Genomic DNA, 20,115 nt, shown 5'->3' with positions numbered 1-20,115 from the left:
TTTGAGCTCACCTGAATGCCTCTGAGTGAGGAAGCTCCCATGTACAGAAAGACTCCATACAGCACAGGCATGGGGATAAACTGGAGACAGACCGATAAATATTCAGGATGAGGACTGGGTTGCACCAACAAAGATTAATTTAATCTAAGATTAGTTATAATCAGAGTTGAGCAAAACTAGGTTTAAAATGAGTAAATCCAGTTTTAAAATTAAGCAGAGCTGTTGGGACCTTGTAAGAATAAAGGAGAGGGGTCACTGTTAACTTTAAGCTTTGCTGTATTCTGTAATAAAATGTTGCATTGTTTGCAAGCTATTTTGCCCAATCTATGTCAAAAAGGCAGCTATTTTTAAAGATAAAAAACTCCTTAAGTGTAAGTTTAAAATTAATACTGGATTACAGTTTAAATTGGAGTGTAACGTTTTGGGGCAAGATAATTAAATTTAAAGTAAAAACTAAACTGAGTCTTAAAGAGAGGTTTAAATTAAAGTTAAATCAGGTTTAACTGTGGTTAAAAATTAATCCTTGTTGGTGCAACCCAGTCTTAGTGTATATTCTTTGTTTAACATATTCAAAACAAACAGACAAAATTAATTCAAAGACAATAAAAAAAACTTGATGACCTTTAGGAAGAAAGAAAAGTGAAAGACTGAGTTACCAGTGCGCTAGCATACACCTAGCTAAAACAAATGCAGTCTGATACAACAGTCCTTCATATGTTGGTGTTTATCCCCTGACCTTTAGCACGGAGGTCATGAAAACGGAGCAGCCCATCAGGGTGAAGATCATGAGGCCGGTGAAGCGCTGCTCTCGGATGCCCAGGAACTTGGGCTGCTCTCCAGGGGCTGAGCACTCCGACTCCAATTTCAAGCTGTTGACATGGGATATTGAGAGCACAGTGGCTGCCACGAACCACGGCAGGCCCATCACCGAGCACACGCCCAACATCACCCCCACCACAAACAGGTCCAGGTGGTAGCCACAGCCTTTCTGGAGATTGAGAAGAAGAATTTGTCACAGACAAAGACATGTTTACATTATTTCCGAAGACATGTTTGTTAAAAAGGCTTTCATGTGGTTATTTTTCTGTTAGGATTTTAAATGAAAACTCTGAAATACCTTCAGTTTGTGCTCTTTCCTGTTGATAATGACGGCTGTGATCTGCTGGTCCATGAAGATGAGGATGGTGCAGAGCAGAGCAGGGATGAAGGTGATGATGGTGGTCCACCAGGGGTTGGGCCCCACAGGGTTTATAATCCAGCCTCGATCGTCCCTGGTTGGCTGAGAAGAGTGAAGAGAGATGGAGAAATGAGAAAACAAATGTGATAAGAGGAATCTAATAGTGAAGAATATTGTATTTTATTTTATTTTTTTCAGCTTTTGTTTGCTAATGAGGAGGAATATTATTTTTTGTCTGTGATTCATGAGCTCCATGATCCACAAAAGAAATTTCAAGTCCATTGTTTAATTATTTATGGACTCGACCAAAGAACTGAAAAAAATATGAAAGATGTACAGGACATAAAAGATAGTTTGCAGTTCTCCCAAAAGGATCTTAATGATTATAACAAAAGACTCTTTGACCATGCTACAGGTCTGAAGTGAGTGAGTCTGCCTCTGTAAGAGCTCCTTTTAAGAAAGTCTCTACAGAGCCAATCAAAGAATATTATCATCACTGATGGAGTCCCTGAAGAAAAGAGTGAATCATTGCAGGTCACAGAATCGGCAGTCAGACTACTTGTTGACAAGCTGAATTTGCACATCATGAGAGAAAATTTGACAGGTAAGCTAACAAGCCACACTCAGTAATGATGAAAGGTTTTCTAATCTGTGAAAGCTTTACAGGCAAAAATCAGAAACGAATGGAGCTGTGAACACATTATTTATCTACATTATAATTTTCTCATCTCACCATTTTCTTCATGAGTGCGTTGATTTTATCTGATGCTCACATTCATTAGATTATTAATGTCTAACTCACTCTTGATTATGTCAAATTGTTTTCCTCTTTTTTTGTAGAACTACTGTCAACTGATTAATGCTGAATTCCTGTGTATTTCTCAAACAAACCAGACTTTTTAGGCATCGTGCTATGTGGATTGGAAACATACAATTTCAATATTTTTTAATTTAAAAAGATTTAAATAATTATGTTCACTTGTGTGTTTCTCATTTTCTCCCTCCTCAAAATATCCAGCCTGACTCACTTATTGCTAATATATACAATCATATGTATATGTATGTTTTGTTAAATTATGTTTTACATATTATAGTATGGGATCAAAACTAAACTAAACCGTACCAGCATATTTAATCAATGCCAAAATAACATGGTATCAAATCTAACTGACATTCTTATTGTGCATTCATTTCCCAATGCCTTTTTTTATTTTAAGATCTAAAATAAAAGATGGAAAAGTCATATTCTGTAAAAACAGATGGTTTTTATAATGGATGCTTTCATGTGGGCTTACTTTGAACTTGTTGGGGACCTGCAGTTTAGGTGAGGGGATCCCCAGGGCATAATCTACTAAGACCATAGTGAGGATGGTGATGAAGACAGCAAAGTCACTGATGATGGCCCGCACCTGGAGGAAACAAAGAGATACACACTTTTCAAACAGCCTGCTTCTACAGGTGCTATATCAAAAAATAACTGAAGGCGAAAGTCAGACACAATATACTGTATTATTATTTTCTACTTTTCTATGTGATATTTTTCTATGAACGTAGCAAGGTTATTATAGTTGACTACAATTAAACAGAAAACATAAACTTGAGGTGTGCTCCTATAGCTCAGTTGGTAGAGCGTTTGCCCCATGTGCTGAGGCTATTGGTCGTCTGCAGTGGTTGCAGGTTCAATTCCCCCCTGTGGCCCATTCGCTGCGTGTCATCCCCCCCTCCTGTCACATTTTCAACTGTCCCTCTCCAAATAAAGAAAAAAATAAATAAACTAACACTTTAGTTGACTGAAATAAAACTGAAATGACATTGTGTACTTAAGAAACTAAAATAAAACTCTCTTTGGACCCTGACAAATGGACCCAACATTATAAAAAAAAAAACTAAAGCTAATACTGAGACTAAGAAGTAATGAAGAAATATTTTTAAACAATAAAAAATAAACTAAAATGGGCAAACTCACTCTTAAAAGTTACTAAACCTGAACCGGATGGAAAAAACCTAAATAAAAATACAAACTAGTGTGAGCACCGTCATCCTTTTGGATGATTTACATTTGACTGAAGTATTAGATTTGATATGCTCTTGTGTAACATTTATGATGTTTTTCCCTTTATATAGAGCGATATTTTGCTCTGACTGATCCAGTCTGAGAGCAGACTGATGCTCAATCAAGCAGATATGTTGCTTGTTCTGCTTAATGATATTTATTTGATGACTACGGTGTAGCACCCAAAACCACAAGGTGGCGCCAACAAACTATAGATTAGTATGTCAGCATCACGCCACATATTACGCTCATGAGTGTCATCTCAATGATAAATCATAGAAATTGCACATATAGAGCTGCTGCACAGACTGCAGTTTTTTCCCTGTGTTGTAGAACAACCAATAGATGGCAGTATGATCTAAAATGACACAGACAGAAACAAATTTATGACATGGAAACCAATTTCAGTGTAATTTCAGTCCCATGGCAAAATGCGAATAAAGGGAGGACTGTAAAATTAATGAAGCAGATTTAATCTTGCAGTTGAAGACAGTATCAGGCAGGAACTCTAAAAGTATTTGTACTTTTAAATGTCTACCAAAATTGATACAAACAAGTGTTTGTGAGTCATTCAGGGATGACCGCAGTGTGATATGTACCTTGGTGGGGAAGTAGCGGCTCGTCTTGAACTCCTTGAGGAAGGCAGACATGAAGACAGTGGAAAAGAAGAGGACCACGCACCAGAAAAGGACATCTGGGATGTAGGGGCCATGGGGGCCACAGGCGCTGCCCTCGAACTCCCCGTGCAACATCTCGCACTCCTACTGGCACCAGAGGACACGATGATGATGATGATGATGATAATGATGATGATGGTAATGATGATGAGCATGAGAGTGGTGGGGATAATAAGGCCAATAAAAATGATTAGAGTGGCAGTGGAGATAATGGCGATGACGGATGTCAGTGGTGAATTAGTGAAGTCTGAAAACTAACAATCTGGTAAATTCAGCATTGATTTCTTCAGCACTCAATGCTATGAAGGGTAAGTTTGGTATTTTTCAATCTGGACCCTATTTTACTCCATTTTTGTTTCTTCTTTTTTTTTAAATTCAAATTCATTTTATTTTAAAGAGTCATGTGGTCTCGATATTTCGTCCTTCCTTTGACCCAGTCTAGACAAAATATGTGAGAGATTCATCACAGAGGAGCCCCCATTTTGTCACAAACTGGCTCAGAGGAAGGACAAAATCTAGAGACCGCAAATGACTTTTTAAAGTAAAATCATGTATGTTTGTAGGTCAGTTTGTCAGCAATATTTGTATGTATATATATGTGTATATACTCACATATATGGGTATATACTGTCAGCCATCACCTGTCAGCCAAGCACTTTTAATGAACATACTTTGACAGTGTGCAGTTGTTCTGTACTCTCCCTCAATACTTAAAGAATGTCAAAAGTTGTTGTCTGCATTAGTCACTTAGATACACATGGGAAAATAGGGTCCAGGTTAAAAGCCTATAAATATCTATATAGTATATGATTCATCCATTTATATATAATCCCAGTGACCTGTCTGTCTCCCAAACTAGTAGCTGCTGTACATCAAACAAGCACGTGTAGGAGTGACGCAGCACGCCGCCACTGGCATGACTGATTTGTGTCTGCAAGAGAGAGAATCCGCTCTCCACACTGCATCTCCATGCTCGTTCTGCACGGCTAAATCCTGTGAAATCCTGCCCACACGTTCTTAATCCCCGCCTAGACTTATGACGCTTCTCGATAACGTTAAGTGTGGGCTATGTGAGACACAACACGGTGCCAGAGACTGTAACAAATATCCCCAACTTTCAAGGGTATTTTGTTTGTGGGTTAAGTTTGAAGGCTGGCAGCTGTGATGAGATGTGCTATTTCTGTCCGTCTGTGTTTGCCTTCCCTCGTCTGTCTTCAACACTTTGACTCCCATTTCTCAACAGCTTACAGATCCAGATCTTCTTTGGGTTGTTTATCCATCATTAGAAGTCTGCTTGAACCAAAGAAAGCCTGTTTCGTATAAAGAATCTCTAAATGAGACAACCTTTATTTCTATGTACCTGAGGCACAGCTAGTTTTGCTATAATTTACTCCACATGTCGAGGGTTCCTTACCTTGACCTCTAGCATGGTCCAGTTGACCTGGGAGGGCGTGATGTTTCTCTCCTCCCAGAACCGCAGAGTCTCATTGCTTGGATCTCTGGGCTCCGCACACATACACCTATGGAGGACAGAACAAGGCATATATACTTGTAAAAAATATAAATAAATTCATTCAGACTTCTATACACGTAATCACTCTCAATCATCACCTATGACCAAGTAGAAGTGTATTTAAACAGACCCTGTCCTCTGCCTATATTTCCTCATTTTCTCATGTTCTGCTGTGCTTAGGATGCCTCTGGGCTTAAGCCTGATTGGCAGTGGTGTGTAGCTCCCCAGCCAATACAGCGCGCAGGTTTTGAGGTCAGAACTCCATAAAAACATAGTGACCGATGGTTACATCAGAAAGAGTTTTACACACAGACACAAAAAGGCCGAGCAGACTGAGGATCACGGCGGCCGTATGAGGTAATGTCGGCTTATTGTGCTTTAAAACGTCTGACAATCTGAACTGTGAGACAGGAAAATCGGAAAAATAACATTTTATTTCTCTCATTCACTGCTTTGTTCTCACTGATGGCACTTCCTCTCCTAATTCACTCTCTATGTAATGGTGCATTTGCAAACAATCCTTCATATATTTTTCCGTTTATCATTTTTGAGAGCATCACAAGAAAATAACAATATTATACAAAGGAAGAAGGACAAAAATCCCAAACAAACACAGCACATCCTAGCCACAGTCATAATTAAATTAAGCTTTAAAAAAGGTATATATAGATAGTTAAAAAAGAAGAATACACACAAAATACTCAGCAAAGTGCATTACATTGGAGAGATTTTCCAATTTTTCTAGACCAAACAATGAATTTGACATGAAGGACAGATAATGAAAATAATGGTAAGTTGCAGGCCTGCCACCACCACTTCCGAAATGTTCAGCCTTCAACATCAAATGACTCATTTTGCTGGCATTTTACAAAACTAAATGTCAGCATCCCCTGCTGTCCATCCCACCAGAATAGAAAACCACAGAAGGAGTTCTTGGCTTCACACAGACACCCGTCAGCTTACAGTATGTAGCGGGGTAATGCACAGTCCTCCGGACACGCACTCAACATGGGATTATTCACCATAAAGCAAAACCCATTACAGAAAAACTGGACTGTACTATACCACTGTACCATCTGTTGCCTGACGAGGCAGCGAAACACTTGAGCACGTGTGTGAAAATGTGCCAAGTTGGGTACTGTGCACTGTGCATGCAACAACATTGACAACATCAGTGCAGAATGCGCACAGGATTAGAGTGGACACCAAGAGCCAAAAGCAATCTTCTAAAATATTTTTAGACTTTGTCTCAACCTGAAAAAATAAACAATTAACATGAAGAAAAAAGGGAGGCTCCCATAGCTCAGTTGGTAGAGCGTTCACCCCATGTACTGAGGCTGTTGGCCCTCTGCAGCGGTCACTGGTTCAATTCCCATCTGTGGTCCATTTACTGCATGTCATTCCCCCTCTCTCTACCCCACTTCCTGTCATATCTTTAGCTGTCCCTATCCAAAATAAAGGCAAAAGCCCAAAAGCATAATCTTTAAAAAATGAAGAAAATATATTTACTGTAAATATGTGTGAGTGCAAGCAGCCAACTGAAAACTTGGGTTCTCTAACTCTGATTTGATTACGTTTCAAATCAGAAATTCTTAAAACTCCTCTTTGTTTTTGTTTTTCAGTCTTTACAAATTTCCTTCTCCAGCTGCAAGTAACACTTTCTTCATTATGGGTTCATTCTTATATTTTCAAGTTGCACCGTCTGTCGCACATTCAGGTGTGCAGACACTTTTATCGCAGGCCAAAAATTCAAATGTCTTGTTTTTGTCCAGCAATGCCAGTCCAACAATGTTCAGTAAAATATCCTACAAAGATCTTATCTACAGTTAGCTAGATTATTTTTGGTAATTAAAATTGTATATATGATTTGATGTTTAACATTTTTCAAAAACACTGTATATTTAGTGTTTATCTAATTTTCTCCAGAGTCTTAACTACATTTTGCCAAACTGACACCATTGAAAGTATACAAAATTATCTATTAGTTATTCCTGCTTGCAATGTACCCATAAAAGTGCAGACAACTATCACTCGCTTACTTTTATTCTGAAGAAAACTTGAAATGAATGTGTATCAATATGTCTAAGAGTCCAAGATTAAAATTATAATTAAATAAGCAAATAAGAAGAAGCGGCACTTGTGGATTTCCAAAGAGCACTTACCAGTACTGAGTGAGTTTCTGAAGGTTGTTGTGTTTATTGATGGGGTAATGCACCCCCAGGTGGAGCAGCTTCTCCAAAGCCTCGTAGATGAAGATGATGCAGATGAGCGCAGCGAAAGCTTCCTCAGTGAAGCGTGTGATGTAACAGACAAGTGAGCTGGCATCCGTGGCCACCAGCAGCAGACAGAAGAAGGCCGTCCACAGTCCAATACAGGCCCTCAGGGAGAGGTAGGAGAGGCCATACTCCCTGAGAGGGACAGGACACACACACACACACACACACACACACACACACACAGGAGTGAAGGGATGAGCAATTACATATGGCATTCCTACTCAAGCGGAAAGCCCACACATCCACCATCAACACTGACATATTCTACTATAACAAAAACACAATTTGAATGAAACAAATACCAAAAAGATGATAACCTACTTGCAGAACTTGAAGAGGATTTTCTCAAAAACAAGAACAGGCCCTGTGCTGCCCAGGATGGTGAGGGGCTGACCGGCAAACAGAGAGTAAGCTATCCCAGTCATGGAGGCCCCAAACAGGGACTCAATAGCACTCTGGAAACACAAAATAATACCGATTCAAATGCTTAACACTGTAACGTCACTCAGGTAAACCCATATGGAAAAGATGGAAAAAACAATTCCTGTTAACTGTCACAGGTATTACTTATAAATGATCTGTTTTTTCCAAACAAGAGCACATGTTGCTTTGGAGTTCATTTTAACCAATCTTACTAATTTCCTTGATCAGTGTTAGGATACATGTCTTCAGCAAATTTAACAACTATAGGCTGTGCTTTGAGCTGAATGTTAAAAACACTAGCATGGCACACATGACAATGCTATCATACTGATGTTTAGCCGGTGCAGAGAGCCAGAATGAAGTGGGTTTACTTCCAGGAGGAAGAAAACCTCATTCGAAATCCCAGTTACATTTGTAATATTGCAAATATCTAAAAAAAAACAACCCTGGTACCTAACATATTCATTGGTATGCTGTGTGATACACTTCGTTTGTTTAGATATCACTCAAAACCATAAAGCTCAACCTCCTGGTGACACTCGATCATCACAGTCATAATAGGATTCATCCTTGGGAGACCATGAATATCTGTACAAAATTTCAAAGCATTCATCTAACAGTTGCTGAGAATCAGCCTGGACCTACATGGTGTCGTGACCAACCAACAGACTGACACTGCTGTCCCCAGAGCCACCCTGCCAGCATAGATAAAAACACAGAACAAACTTATTGATCAGCTGTTAATTAAATTGAGTTTCATGGAAAGCAGAGTGACATTAGAAATTCAAGGGAGAGTTCACTTCACTCAGCAACTAGTTTCAAGGTGCCTTTGAGCAAGATGTGTTAACTCTGATGCAGGGAGTTGTTGAAAAAGAGCTTCTGCTCTGAGTGATGTGTTCCCAGGATACTAAGCCTAGATATATAGATTTAAGAAAACATCTGACCTTGGTTGTTTCTAAAGTGTTTCAAAAATCCATTCTTATGAATATAACATTCAGGAATACACAATGACTTACGGAGAATATGATATAACCGCTCTCATTTTGCTGCCAGTTTTCAGACAAACAGCTCTAAAAACAGCACCAACACTACCTGTTTAGCACCAAGCAACAGCCAGACAAAATTAACGACTAGCTGGTGGGTGAACATAATAGATTTAGTAGCCAAAGACCCAGATATATTTCTCTGGTCAAAGCAAAACTCCAAATGAATACTAATGTTACTGCCCTGCTAGCAAATTCACCATATCAATGTGAAATGTTCTAATATATCAAAAAAGTTTAAGGATAAAACTTTAAGGTGTGATCATAGAGTCTAATAATGATTTTGCTTCTTACCACACGTCCCTCTGTGGCCTCGCCCAGGAGTCCTCCAAAGGTGATGACAGGTGACATACAGGCGCAGTAGAGGAAGAGGAAGGAGGCCAAACACTGCAGACTGATGGCATCTGTGTAGTCGGAAAGGTAGTGTGGAGCTTTTCGCTTGATGTCGAAGACCAACCCGCCAAATATCCTGTGGTGAAACAGGGATTTTATGATAGAATCACACAGAAACATAATGTATAAATATGCTTGTATACAGAGGTGGGAAGTAATTTACTACAAATATGTTGTTAACGTACTTTGGTAGAGTTTTCAGTATTTATTTTTCTGAGAACTTTTACCCCCATACATTTTAACAAATATCTGCATTTTCTATGTCTTACATTTGCAAAATAAACTTATTACTTTAGTCTTAATGCATTTAATGGGAATTATTATTATCAATTATTATATTATTATTTTGTATAGGACATTTGCAGAGGCCTACTCACTTCACTTTTAATGAAGTAAAAAAAGCTGAATCAGTTCTTCTACTATGGGTAAGAAAACAAATAAACAAACTTCTCAAAATGTGGAACGGTACTTCCCTCCACTGCTGAATAAATGCTGGGTATTTGCAAGACCAAACATTGAGAAGGTACAAAGCGCCCTCACACTGAGTCCACCCATGTGCTGCATGTGTTTATATCCATGTAAGAGATGTGCGTAAGTGTGTGTACATTTGTCTCCTCGTGCCTCTATCGGTGAGCGAGCGAGCAGGCCCTCCTGCTGCAGCGCGCCGGGACCGCGGTGAACTCGCTGGAGGTGGTTGCTATGGCAACAGTGGGGCGGGACGTTATGCTTATTTCAGTCTGAGCAGTAGGCAGCGATGCCATGTCCCGGGAGGTGGTGGTGGTGGTGGTGGAGGAGGAGGAGATGGAGGGGAGTCGGTTTGATAGCTGAGACTGGGCTTCCGGCCAATCTTAGCTGGGATAAGAGCCGCAGCATACCGCAGCTCAGCAGCAGCACATCACTCACTGCGCTCCTATTAAACCACCAAGATGTACACTGAACACGCTGCACTGTTATGTCATTGTTTCATGTGGGGGGGTCAAGAATCCTCCTGGTATTATAACGTGATTTGTGGGTGATGACAGCAGGATACTTTGTCATCTTTAATCTTTTCTGCAAGATCTCAATATTTTCCTGTTTGTGAAACCATGCTGTATCTTTATGCCATAAAACTGTGTAAAAGTTAAATTCTTGATGTCAAGACTATTTGAAAATCTGCCTTCATCAAGGAGAAATGAACAGTCTACATTTTGAGTTTTTGTCCCTTCAATGCCCAGGATGTAAGGATTTATTTAAAGAAAATTAAAGAATGAGACAGGGTGTAACACTGTCCCAACAAGAGGTATGCGTTTACGGGTTAAGTGATAATTTTAAAAAGCAAACAACCTAATGAGACTATAGTGGGAGCCTCATTAAGTCTCTCTTGTTGTGAATCAAAGTAATTAAGTCCACTGTTCATTTAGAAATTCAGTTTCAGAGCACAAGAAATGCCTTGTTATTAGCACTGTTGACATGATTATTATAATAAAGACAGCAGGAGGGAGGTTACTACAAATACACGACACACACAGTGATAATATGTGTCTTGATGAATGAATGCAGTAGTGGAGGAGGTATGTCTTTTACTTAAGAAAAAGTACCATTAAAATAATAATATACTTATACTTATTATTCATAAATATACTTCAGGTATCAAATGTAGAAGTACTGGTCCAGCAGTATTACATTATCAGTGCTTCCTGGACTGAAATTGAGTTTCTTTGAGGTGCTCTGTGGATTGGGATACATGTGCTCAAAATCACAAAAAAAATCCAAGAAACTCTCTTTTAAAACAATTAAAATGCCTTTATTGAAACAAAAGAAGCCATGATGCATTTTGGCATTTTGTTTTTAAGGAGAGTGCTTTGGAGTTTTTTGTGATTATTTTTATTATGTTTTTATTTGAACCTGTTATTTTTTTTGGATATATTGCTGAAACATGTATCACCTGTGACAGAAATACACACAAAGATACTGTGAAAGGAAGTGTGGCATCTGGATTAAATATAAATTCTACCTTTAAAATGTCTCTTTGGTTAAATTGTTCATTATAAGTCAAATTTCCATCCAAATGTAGAGCAAATTTTATCAGCATTTCCAGAAAATCAGTCAAAAAAAAAAAAAAAATCTTTCTGCTACTTTTATGTGAATCTTAGGGTTTGGTGCATTAAGATAAGATAATAAGCCAAACTGCAAATGGTGGAAAAGTATCTAGTAACTAGTGAGATGTATAAAGAAGCAGAAATACAAGTACTTCATGTGATGAGAATATTTCAGCTAAGAATATTATTTCAGTACATCTACCTTGTTACTTTGCGTGCAGTGTGAGGAGGCAAAGTGTTGTTAAATAATACAACAACACTGCAATATTGAAGAATGTGTGACTTTATGCGTGGGATAGCATGCTGGGACGTCTCTACAGTCATAATGAATTCAAACTCAAACAAAAGGTCTTTGTGGAGTTGAAGTGTGAGGAATGATAATGGGCCAGTAGGGTAGTCTGCCTCTTAAGAGAGCTAAATTTACAGTTTGGGGACAGCGAGGCAGAGAACAGGCGACAGGAAGACGGGGACAAAGACAAGTTGAGAGAGCTCAAGGCTGTACATCGCAAATCACGCTGTTCCTCTCTCACACTTACCTCCCAGTGCGCTGGAGCTCAGGGCCACCGTGCCCTCCGTGTTCCTCCGACTCTCCAAGATCTGTCACTCCATTGGGAACAGGGGGAATCTTCCGCTTTTCCTGTGCAGGTAAGATCACTGCCAGTCAGCTGTCTGTTACCAGCCATTATCACAAGTGTCAGCTGTACTTAAATCTTCACCAGATGTTACACTTAGTCCAACATACTTTTAACCACGCTCCAACCCCAAATGAATGATCTCTTATGCATGAATCTGGCATATTTTGATACATGGCTCATCAGCATAACCATCTAATTGCACAGCAGCGTGTCATTAATTCACCTCAGGAGCCTAATGACAAAGACGAAAAGAAAAACAAGACTTTTTTTTTTAAATCTGCAGGAGCAGCTTTCTGTTGGATAACTCTCAAACAAGATGGCGGAGTGCTTTTCAAAGTCGACCAAAATAACTAATGGAGGAAAAATAACTAATGTTTTGGAGAGGATTGAGAGCAGAACCCTGGGGAGAGGCATCAAAGCGCAGAGTACAACGCAGTTGAGATTAGAGGAGAACGCAGATGTTTAAAAATTTCTCAGTAGGCAGCACGAAGCAGAGGGGACTCGCGAGAATGGCATTATATACAGAGATGTTCAAACTCTAAACAGACTCTCAAAGAGCTTTTTGAGTGGCAGCGGTGGAGATGATTCTTTAAAAATGGAATCTGTCATTCTGTTTATGTTATGTTACAGGCAACAAACACTTTCTTAAAAAAGTGTGTAATCACTTGCCACAAAAGCTTGATTCAGTACAGTCAAATAGCTGAGAGGACTACAATATATTTCTGAATGGTCTGTCATGATTTTATTGTGTATGAAGCGTTTGCAAAAAAGGGTTTTCTCTGTGCAGAATGAGATGTTCTATAATGGTTCAACTAGACTGACAAGTGAAAGGGAAGAAGGAGACAAAGATACATCTGAGCAACACTAAAATAAGAAAATATGAAATCAGCAGTCTTTGGTAAAAGAAGCTTAGCATCAAAATCTGTGCAGACTTAAAGGGACAGTTCACCCCAGAGACAAAAACACATATTTTCTTTCTACCTTCTAGTTTGGAGTGAGTTGCAGAGTTTTGGAGATATCTGTCTTCTTTCCAATATGATGGAACTAATGTGTGTACTTTTGCCACCTCTGTGCAACAATGTAGAGACACTGACACTGACTTTTAATTATTCTTCTTTTGGGGCCAAAACTGCAGTATTTCAGATGTAAATAAAACATTTATTGTCTGATTTTAACAGTTTTTATCCTTGTTGAAACAGGCATTATTGAAGAAAAGAAGAAAAACATTCATACAACAGGTGATTCTAAAGTTTTGAACAGTAATCTTTATATAAATATGCTTTTTGTTACATAAAAAGGGAGTTTACCTGAGAGGGCACGTTTTTGGGAGGCTCTATTCTGATGGAGGGGTCCCACTCTCCGGGAGGTAACACCGTCACCTGGTCCAGGAACTCATCGATGCCTGCCACCAGGTCGTTCCTGTCTTTGGCCTTGTACGCAACATCGTGGAAAATCTGTGGGGCAAGATGAGCGGAGGCATAAAATATGAGTCAATGGATTTTTCTGTGTGGCATGAATATATTTAAATGATTATTTTCTTCAATACAACATCCATTATATAATATTTTCTGCTTGGTTCTATCACGCTGAATCACTGAGCACATTTCAGTGGATTTTCAGACAGAAATTCCTATACCAGCAGTGCCATGAAAGATTACTCAGCAGAGGATTATTGCTATCTCCATACATAACATGAACACAACAACAATGTTAAATATTCAGATGCAAATGTCAGTTTATTTCAAGTATCCCATCATCAGAATAAAGAATATGACTCTTGGATACAAGGGCGTATCGGTACAAATTATTCCCATATATGATGAAGAAGGTTGACATCCATATGCTTCTATTTTCGTGCATCCCAGAGGACGGTGGCATTGAAAAAAAAAAAAAGGCAACATCTGGCTCTGATGATGGGCAGTAACATTAGCTCATAGTGGCACTGTGGGAAATCCTGTCACAGCTTTCATGTCATACTCTGCTGATCCCCAAAGGCTTTTCCTGAGGTTAAATGTCAGGATCAGTCATAGAAAAGCAACTGCAGAGCAAATAGGTGGACTTCAGATTCACAGGATAGTTTCTCTACTCCCTAAGCTACCCTAATGCTTTTTATAACAACAAAAACAGATATTAAAAATAAGATGCCTTGGGTGCTTTTTAAAATTCAGTTACAGGCAGAAATGTCTTTATAAGATTTAGCTTTATGCAGATTAGACAGCCCAACACTTTATTAAGTACTTAAAATTAGTTCCACCTCGACTCAGAGCTGTTTTTTAACAAATCACATCTCACGTCTTCGAGAAAACACTTTATTAATATTCTTAAATATCTGACATAAACAAAGAGATCTTTAAGTAACTAAAAGCAGGAACCAGCACAAAAATGAATTATTTGTGCATCATTATTTTCATGACTGCAGAGATGAAAATAGGCAATATGCTGGATATTAAGAGGTGAAACTACTCAGTTATGTGTACAGACTAATTAATTCTATAATGAGAGGCTATTTTCTCTCATCTGAATTTAGAGTTTTCTCCATTTGATTCTGGTGCCAGCAGCTGTAACTGAAGGTGAGTGTTTCCTGGTTATTTATTATTCATGACAGTTTGGCAGAACTCCAAAAGACAAACAACATTCAGTGGAGCTTTTTTCAATATTTATGGGTCACCAAGTCAGGTCTCCTCAGCTTAATGCCTTCATGTCTAAATTCACGTCCAGTCTTCAGGCATTAAAGGGATAGTTTTGTGTTTTTGACGTGGGGTTGTATTATGTACTTAACAATAATAAGTGTACTACCTACAGTAGATGCTGGTCAACACCCCCCATAGTTTGGAGAAGCAGAGTAAAATTAAACATTACTTTCTTAAAGATTTCAGAGAGAGTGTTCTGGTCACCGTACATTTCACTGTGTTCAGTTGAGTGATATCAGCCTTAACACAGACATAAACACACCACTGTCGTACAACCCTGCTTTTGTATTTGCATTTTTTCAAGGAGTCTTCATCTGTAGTTCTTCTTCTGTATCCTCTGATTCTTAAATGTATCCTCTTGTCTTTACAGTGAACAGCATTTTGTTGTCACTGTCATAATCACTCATTTTATTTTTAATTTGTTGTCTCTTGAATAAATCACTATTAAGTCTGACCCAAACAGCTGATCTGTAGCATAATACACTGTGTGGCATAGAAATACAGAAGTACTACGGTTGAGAAAATGTATTCCCAAACTAAATGACTGGCTCACTGAAAATATTATAAAGCATACACCAACTTATCAATTTATATTGATTTTTTGGGTGGGATTCTTTTATTGTGGCTAAAATATGTTTTTAGGCTGACTCAGTCTGCAGCAGTACAATGCTGAAATAAAAGATCTGAATATTTCTTCCACCCCTGCTAGCATCATTACTCCACACATTGATAACATTGATAATGCCTCACCTCATCAGTCATCAGGGTAGCAATAGACCGGCCAATTTCATGATACTGTGGACCTTTTCCCAGAGGGCCAAGCAGGATGAAAAGAAACCTGTGCGACACAAAAGACAACAGGTTTTGGGCAAAAGTCAAATCCTTTTCTAATGAAGCATTCAGGGAATTATCAGCTTATCTATTCAGACTTGATACAGAAGACAGAGAAAAAGAGAGCGGTGGAGACAAGCAGGGGGCTTTTCAAGCAGTTGGTGTATAACCTGGTGGTGATGGGAACCTCAGCCAGGCCGTTCAGCAGCACAGCGGGAGCGAGGCGGATGAAGGCCACCACAGGGCGGTCTAGGAATTCAAGCTCCCCCACTAGGACGTTGGATGCCTCGGCACCAGGAGGGATCTTCTTCATGAAGTGGAGGTCAATCTGTGAGACAGAAGGAAACCATAACAACAACACTTCTGTGGATAAAATATTAGTATAAAAAATATGGTTTGAGATTTATGAATTGAAAGTGGTTATTACAGTAAAACACCAAAATAAAAACTGGAAACACTGGCTGGATCTGACTCTGATCTGTCCACACAACAAAAGAAAACAAGCTGTGCTCCTGTTAAATTCCACTCAGGTTCCCAGGGTGAAGAGTCTTACGGTGACCATTTCACACGTAACCCAATCTTGGTTAAATATACAGTACTAGTTATGTGTCCAGCTATCAGTGGCCGTAGATAAACAGCGGGATCAGTGGTGGGTCTGACTGCTCACCTTGCTGAAGTCGACGGCACTGTTTTCTCGGCTGACGTCCTGTTTGCCCTCATTGTTTGCCGGCTGGGACTGAGGTGAGACTGTTTGGCCTGTCAGGCAGAGCAGGAAGCACATCACGTCAGTTTTCACTATCACAATATTACTTTCCCACACAAAGACAGAGGTCTTCAGTGAGTGACCGCAGGGTACAGTTACATTCTCTGAAATGTTATGATACAACAGTGAATCTTTTTGTTGAAGGTGCTGTACCTTTACTGATAAAAAGGTTCAGCCCTAGTGACAAAAAAAACACAATATTGTACCATGTTTCAGAGTGTACCTGGTGAGTTAGCTTAATATTAAGACTATGCGGTGAAAGCTCAGTGGCACAGTGGAAATAGTGATTCTGGCTGGGCTCAGTTGTTCCAAATCAAGTGTCGGGAACTAAATTATCCACAATCTTTAACTTGCATTTCAAATTAAAGTGTATCAACAGGTATTTATACAACTTGCATTGTTTTACTTTTGAAACAAAGTCAAAGATTGTTAAATTTTCAAGCAATTTTTGCTGTGAATACATCAGTTACAGCTGTTTGAGCAAATCACAGCAATTGAGGGGAATGTTAACAATGTGCCTTGCTATTACCATTAAAGGAATTGTTCAACACTTTGGGAAATAATTTTTTTTGCTTTCTCACCAAGAGTTAGATGAAAAGATTCTAGCTGTCAGTTTAGATATGAGGCCAGGTCAGTCCAATAGGAGCATCCATCTACAAGCACCTCTAAAGCTCATCCTTGAATAGAGCAAGCTAGCTGTTTCCATCCTTGCTAAGATAAACTGACTGGCTTAGAAAGTGAAGCATTGCTCCCAAAATGTTGAACTAGTTCTTTATGTTACAATCCCAAAGACAACAAAATGAAAACTTTATTTCAGGTTATTGAGTTACACTATGAATTTTAAGGGAAAATGCGGCACTTTTCATGTGGATGTCCAATCAGTGTCGATGGTAAGTGTGTTCAAACAAAACAACAGATTCCTCAATGCATTGTGTGCAAGCTTCTGATGCCACTTAACCTGTAGCTATTGCTTTGTTGGCCAAAATATAGCATTTGGTGACAAAAATTCTCATCAATCTAACACCCCCTGGCTATTCAGAGGATGTGACTAGCAATCCAAGCTGAAACAGTCTGTAGTTCTTTCCTAACATCAGCAACATCACTGCATCAGTGCTGGATGCAGGAAGAACAACAGATTTTGCACTGGTAGAATCATATTTCTCTGTCAATATAGAAGCACTCAGGGATTTATTGCTCCAACTGACTAGACTTACCATAAACAATGAGTAAATATCCACATGAAAAGTGCAGAATTTTCCATTTAAAGTGAGGAGCTACCACTACTAGTAATTAGTGACTGTTTTGAGTGTAGAACACGAGTCACTCCTATGGTTTGTAGACATGAAACACATTTTTGATTAAAAAAAGTGGAGAGCATTATCATGAAAACTGGCACATAGCACATGCCCTGTTGGGCTACATGAATAATTCTGCACAATAACTACCACTTACTCAAAGTTTTTCTAAGACGTTGAAAGTACAAAAACTTCTGCATACTTTAAACAATCTGCTTCTCTTTTTAATGCTTTACTTTTAAGTCTCAAAAATAGAACAGCTGGAGGAACATCACGACTGCGAGCTGTGCATAAAGAGAAAGTTGCATATGTTTAAAAATGCAGAGGTTTTCTTTTTATTCTTCTAGGCTGCACATAAACCATTTCTAACCGCTCATGATGATACTCTCCCCTTTAATGTGTCCTTTTTCTACTTTTACTACTGCTATATTATCTGAAGTCTTTTAGTGTTTAGTATCAGCTTAGATGCTCTGGTTGCCTGTCCAGATTTCCTGCTCTGTGTCTTCCTGTGAGATGGGACAGTAGCCTTGTGCTACTGCCTGAAGGACACTAAGACGTTTGGGGTTCGGTATGCCAAAGGCCGTGTCTGGTGTCATGTGGCAGGTGCTCCTGAACAAGCTCGAAGGTGATGGAGGGGTGGACGGACATGACGCGCAACACACACACCGTGGCCATGCCACACAGGAAAAGGCCTTTTTAAATGGAACACTCTTGGTGCTTGGTGGTTTTTCAGGCAAACACTTGGGAGCTTTTATGGTTTGATAATAGATGCCATTTACTGGTAAAGTGTTTGACACACATGCACACAAACATACAAAACACAGCAGACAAGACACATACACAAACACAGAGAAACACAAACAAGAGGAGAAAATGAGATATCAAACAGGTTACAGATGGACACACTTCATGCAAAGGATTAAAACATTATACAGAAAAATATACTGTATTTATTTACATAGGAAACGGTTACCATGAGAAAGCAGTTTTGGCAATTGACAGGTCTGTGTGTATATGTGTGTTCAGACCATTTGCTCACCATTCTTGTCCATGGAATGAGGTTCAGACTGCTTTTTGCCAATATCAGCAAAGGAGCGTACAATAGGAATGCGGTTGGCCAGTTTCTTGTGGTTTTGGTGGTGGTGCTGTTTGAGCAGGGCCTCGCGGATCTTCTTTCTCGCATCCTGACCTACAGGCCCCGACACCTCGTGCTGATCCAGAACCATGTCTGGTAAAGTAAAAACACACACACAAGGGAACAGACATTTGTAGGTTTCACCAGTTCATTTTAAATTCACAAACGCTACTCCTGATAGTGTCTGTCTCTCCGTGGCAGCCAGCGATGCTAAGCTGATTATTCCAACAAAAACCGACCCACTGCTGCTGATTTAATCGCACAAAACCAGGTTAAGTTCAACGGATCTCTTCAGCAGCACAGTAAACAATCTCTCTGCTGCCCTAAAAAGCTGAAACACAGTTCCCTTATTCCTTTCTAGACACGGTCAAATGAGCCTGCACACAAAGAAGCAAAGCATTTGAAAACAAATTCCTGGATGGACTTAACGTTAACGTTTCATAACCTGGCTTCTGTTCTGTTACAAACCTTCAACCTTCCTTGCCAATAAGGCAATTCTACAATGCTAAGACAAGATATATAAGTAACACAAGGCAATATAAAAACACATAAAATTATCTAAAAATTACTTGATTAAAATAGAAGATAAATATAAGCTAAAATTAAATAACACAAATTAAAAAGGAATTGAATTAAAAGAGCTGAGAGTTGGAGCAGACCGCAAGTTTTCTGGGAGTTTGTTGCAGATAATGCAGTCCATAAAAACTGATCTCTGCTGCTTCTCCATGTTTAGTTTTGTCCCTTTGGACAGTATGCAGAGCAGATGATCTAAGAGGTCTGAATGGTTCAGAACATAGAAGCAGATCAGAAATTAAATTTCGGCCTCAAACCATTCAGTGACTTACGAACCAATAGTGGCATTTTAAAGTGAATTCTTGAACACACAGGAAGCAGCGCAAAGATCTGAGACCTAGAGTGATGTGATCCACTTTCTTGGTTGGGTCTCTTAAATAAAAAAACATGTTTTTTTAAGGCATTGCTGCGTCAGAATTAATTTCATTCTTTATGCATTTTTATGTTTTTAAAATACCCTGATTTTATAATTGCCTTGGTATGGATGTTAAAGTTTAGATTGGTGTATAATGTTAGAATTTGAAGGTGAGGCCTGACTTCTACTCACTTGTCTTTGACTC

General features: G+C 39.1%; 1 protein-coding gene across 4 annotated transcripts in view; it reads right to left on the bottom strand.

Annotated features, from left to right (window-relative positions):
• LOC146304727 (sodium-driven chloride bicarbonate exchanger-like) overlaps positions 1-20,115 on the bottom strand; it is a 61,741-nt gene that overhangs the window by 16,309 nt on the left and 25,317 nt on the right. For all 4 annotated transcript variants that reach the window (XM_084713775.1, XM_084713773.1, XM_084713777.1 and 1 more), the window contains 15 exons: positions 18,887-19,075; positions 16,457-16,545; positions 15,960-16,117; positions 15,709-15,796; positions 13,576-13,722; positions 12,170-12,270; positions 9,457-9,631; positions 8,018-8,151; positions 7,583-7,828; positions 5,322-5,427; positions 3,830-3,991; positions 2,473-2,586; positions 1,118-1,279; positions 737-988; positions 12-80 (listed from right to left, as the gene is read on the bottom strand). In XM_084713775.1, the coding sequence (XP_084569901.1) occupies positions 12-80; positions 737-988; positions 1,118-1,279; positions 2,473-2,586; positions 3,830-3,991; positions 5,322-5,427; positions 7,583-7,828; positions 8,018-8,151; positions 9,457-9,631; positions 12,170-12,270; positions 13,576-13,722; positions 15,709-15,796; positions 15,960-16,117; positions 16,457-16,545; positions 18,887-19,075 (2,192 nt within the window). The remainder of the gene's footprint in view (positions 1-11; positions 81-736; positions 989-1,117; positions 1,280-2,472; positions 2,587-3,829; positions 3,992-5,321; positions 5,428-7,582; positions 7,829-8,017; positions 8,152-9,456; positions 9,632-12,169; positions 12,271-13,575; positions 13,723-15,708; positions 15,797-15,959; positions 16,118-16,456; positions 16,546-18,886; positions 19,076-20,115) is intronic.

This window comes from Lutjanus erythropterus, chromosome 24 (assembly GCF_056507025.1).
Source record: "Lutjanus erythropterus isolate fLutEry1 chromosome 24, fLutEry1.hap2, whole genome shotgun sequence".
Taxonomy (NCBI): Eukaryota; Metazoa; Chordata; class Actinopteri; order Lutjaniformes; family Lutjanidae; genus Lutjanus; species Lutjanus erythropterus.
This window is presented reverse-complemented; position numbering and strand designations above follow the sequence as displayed.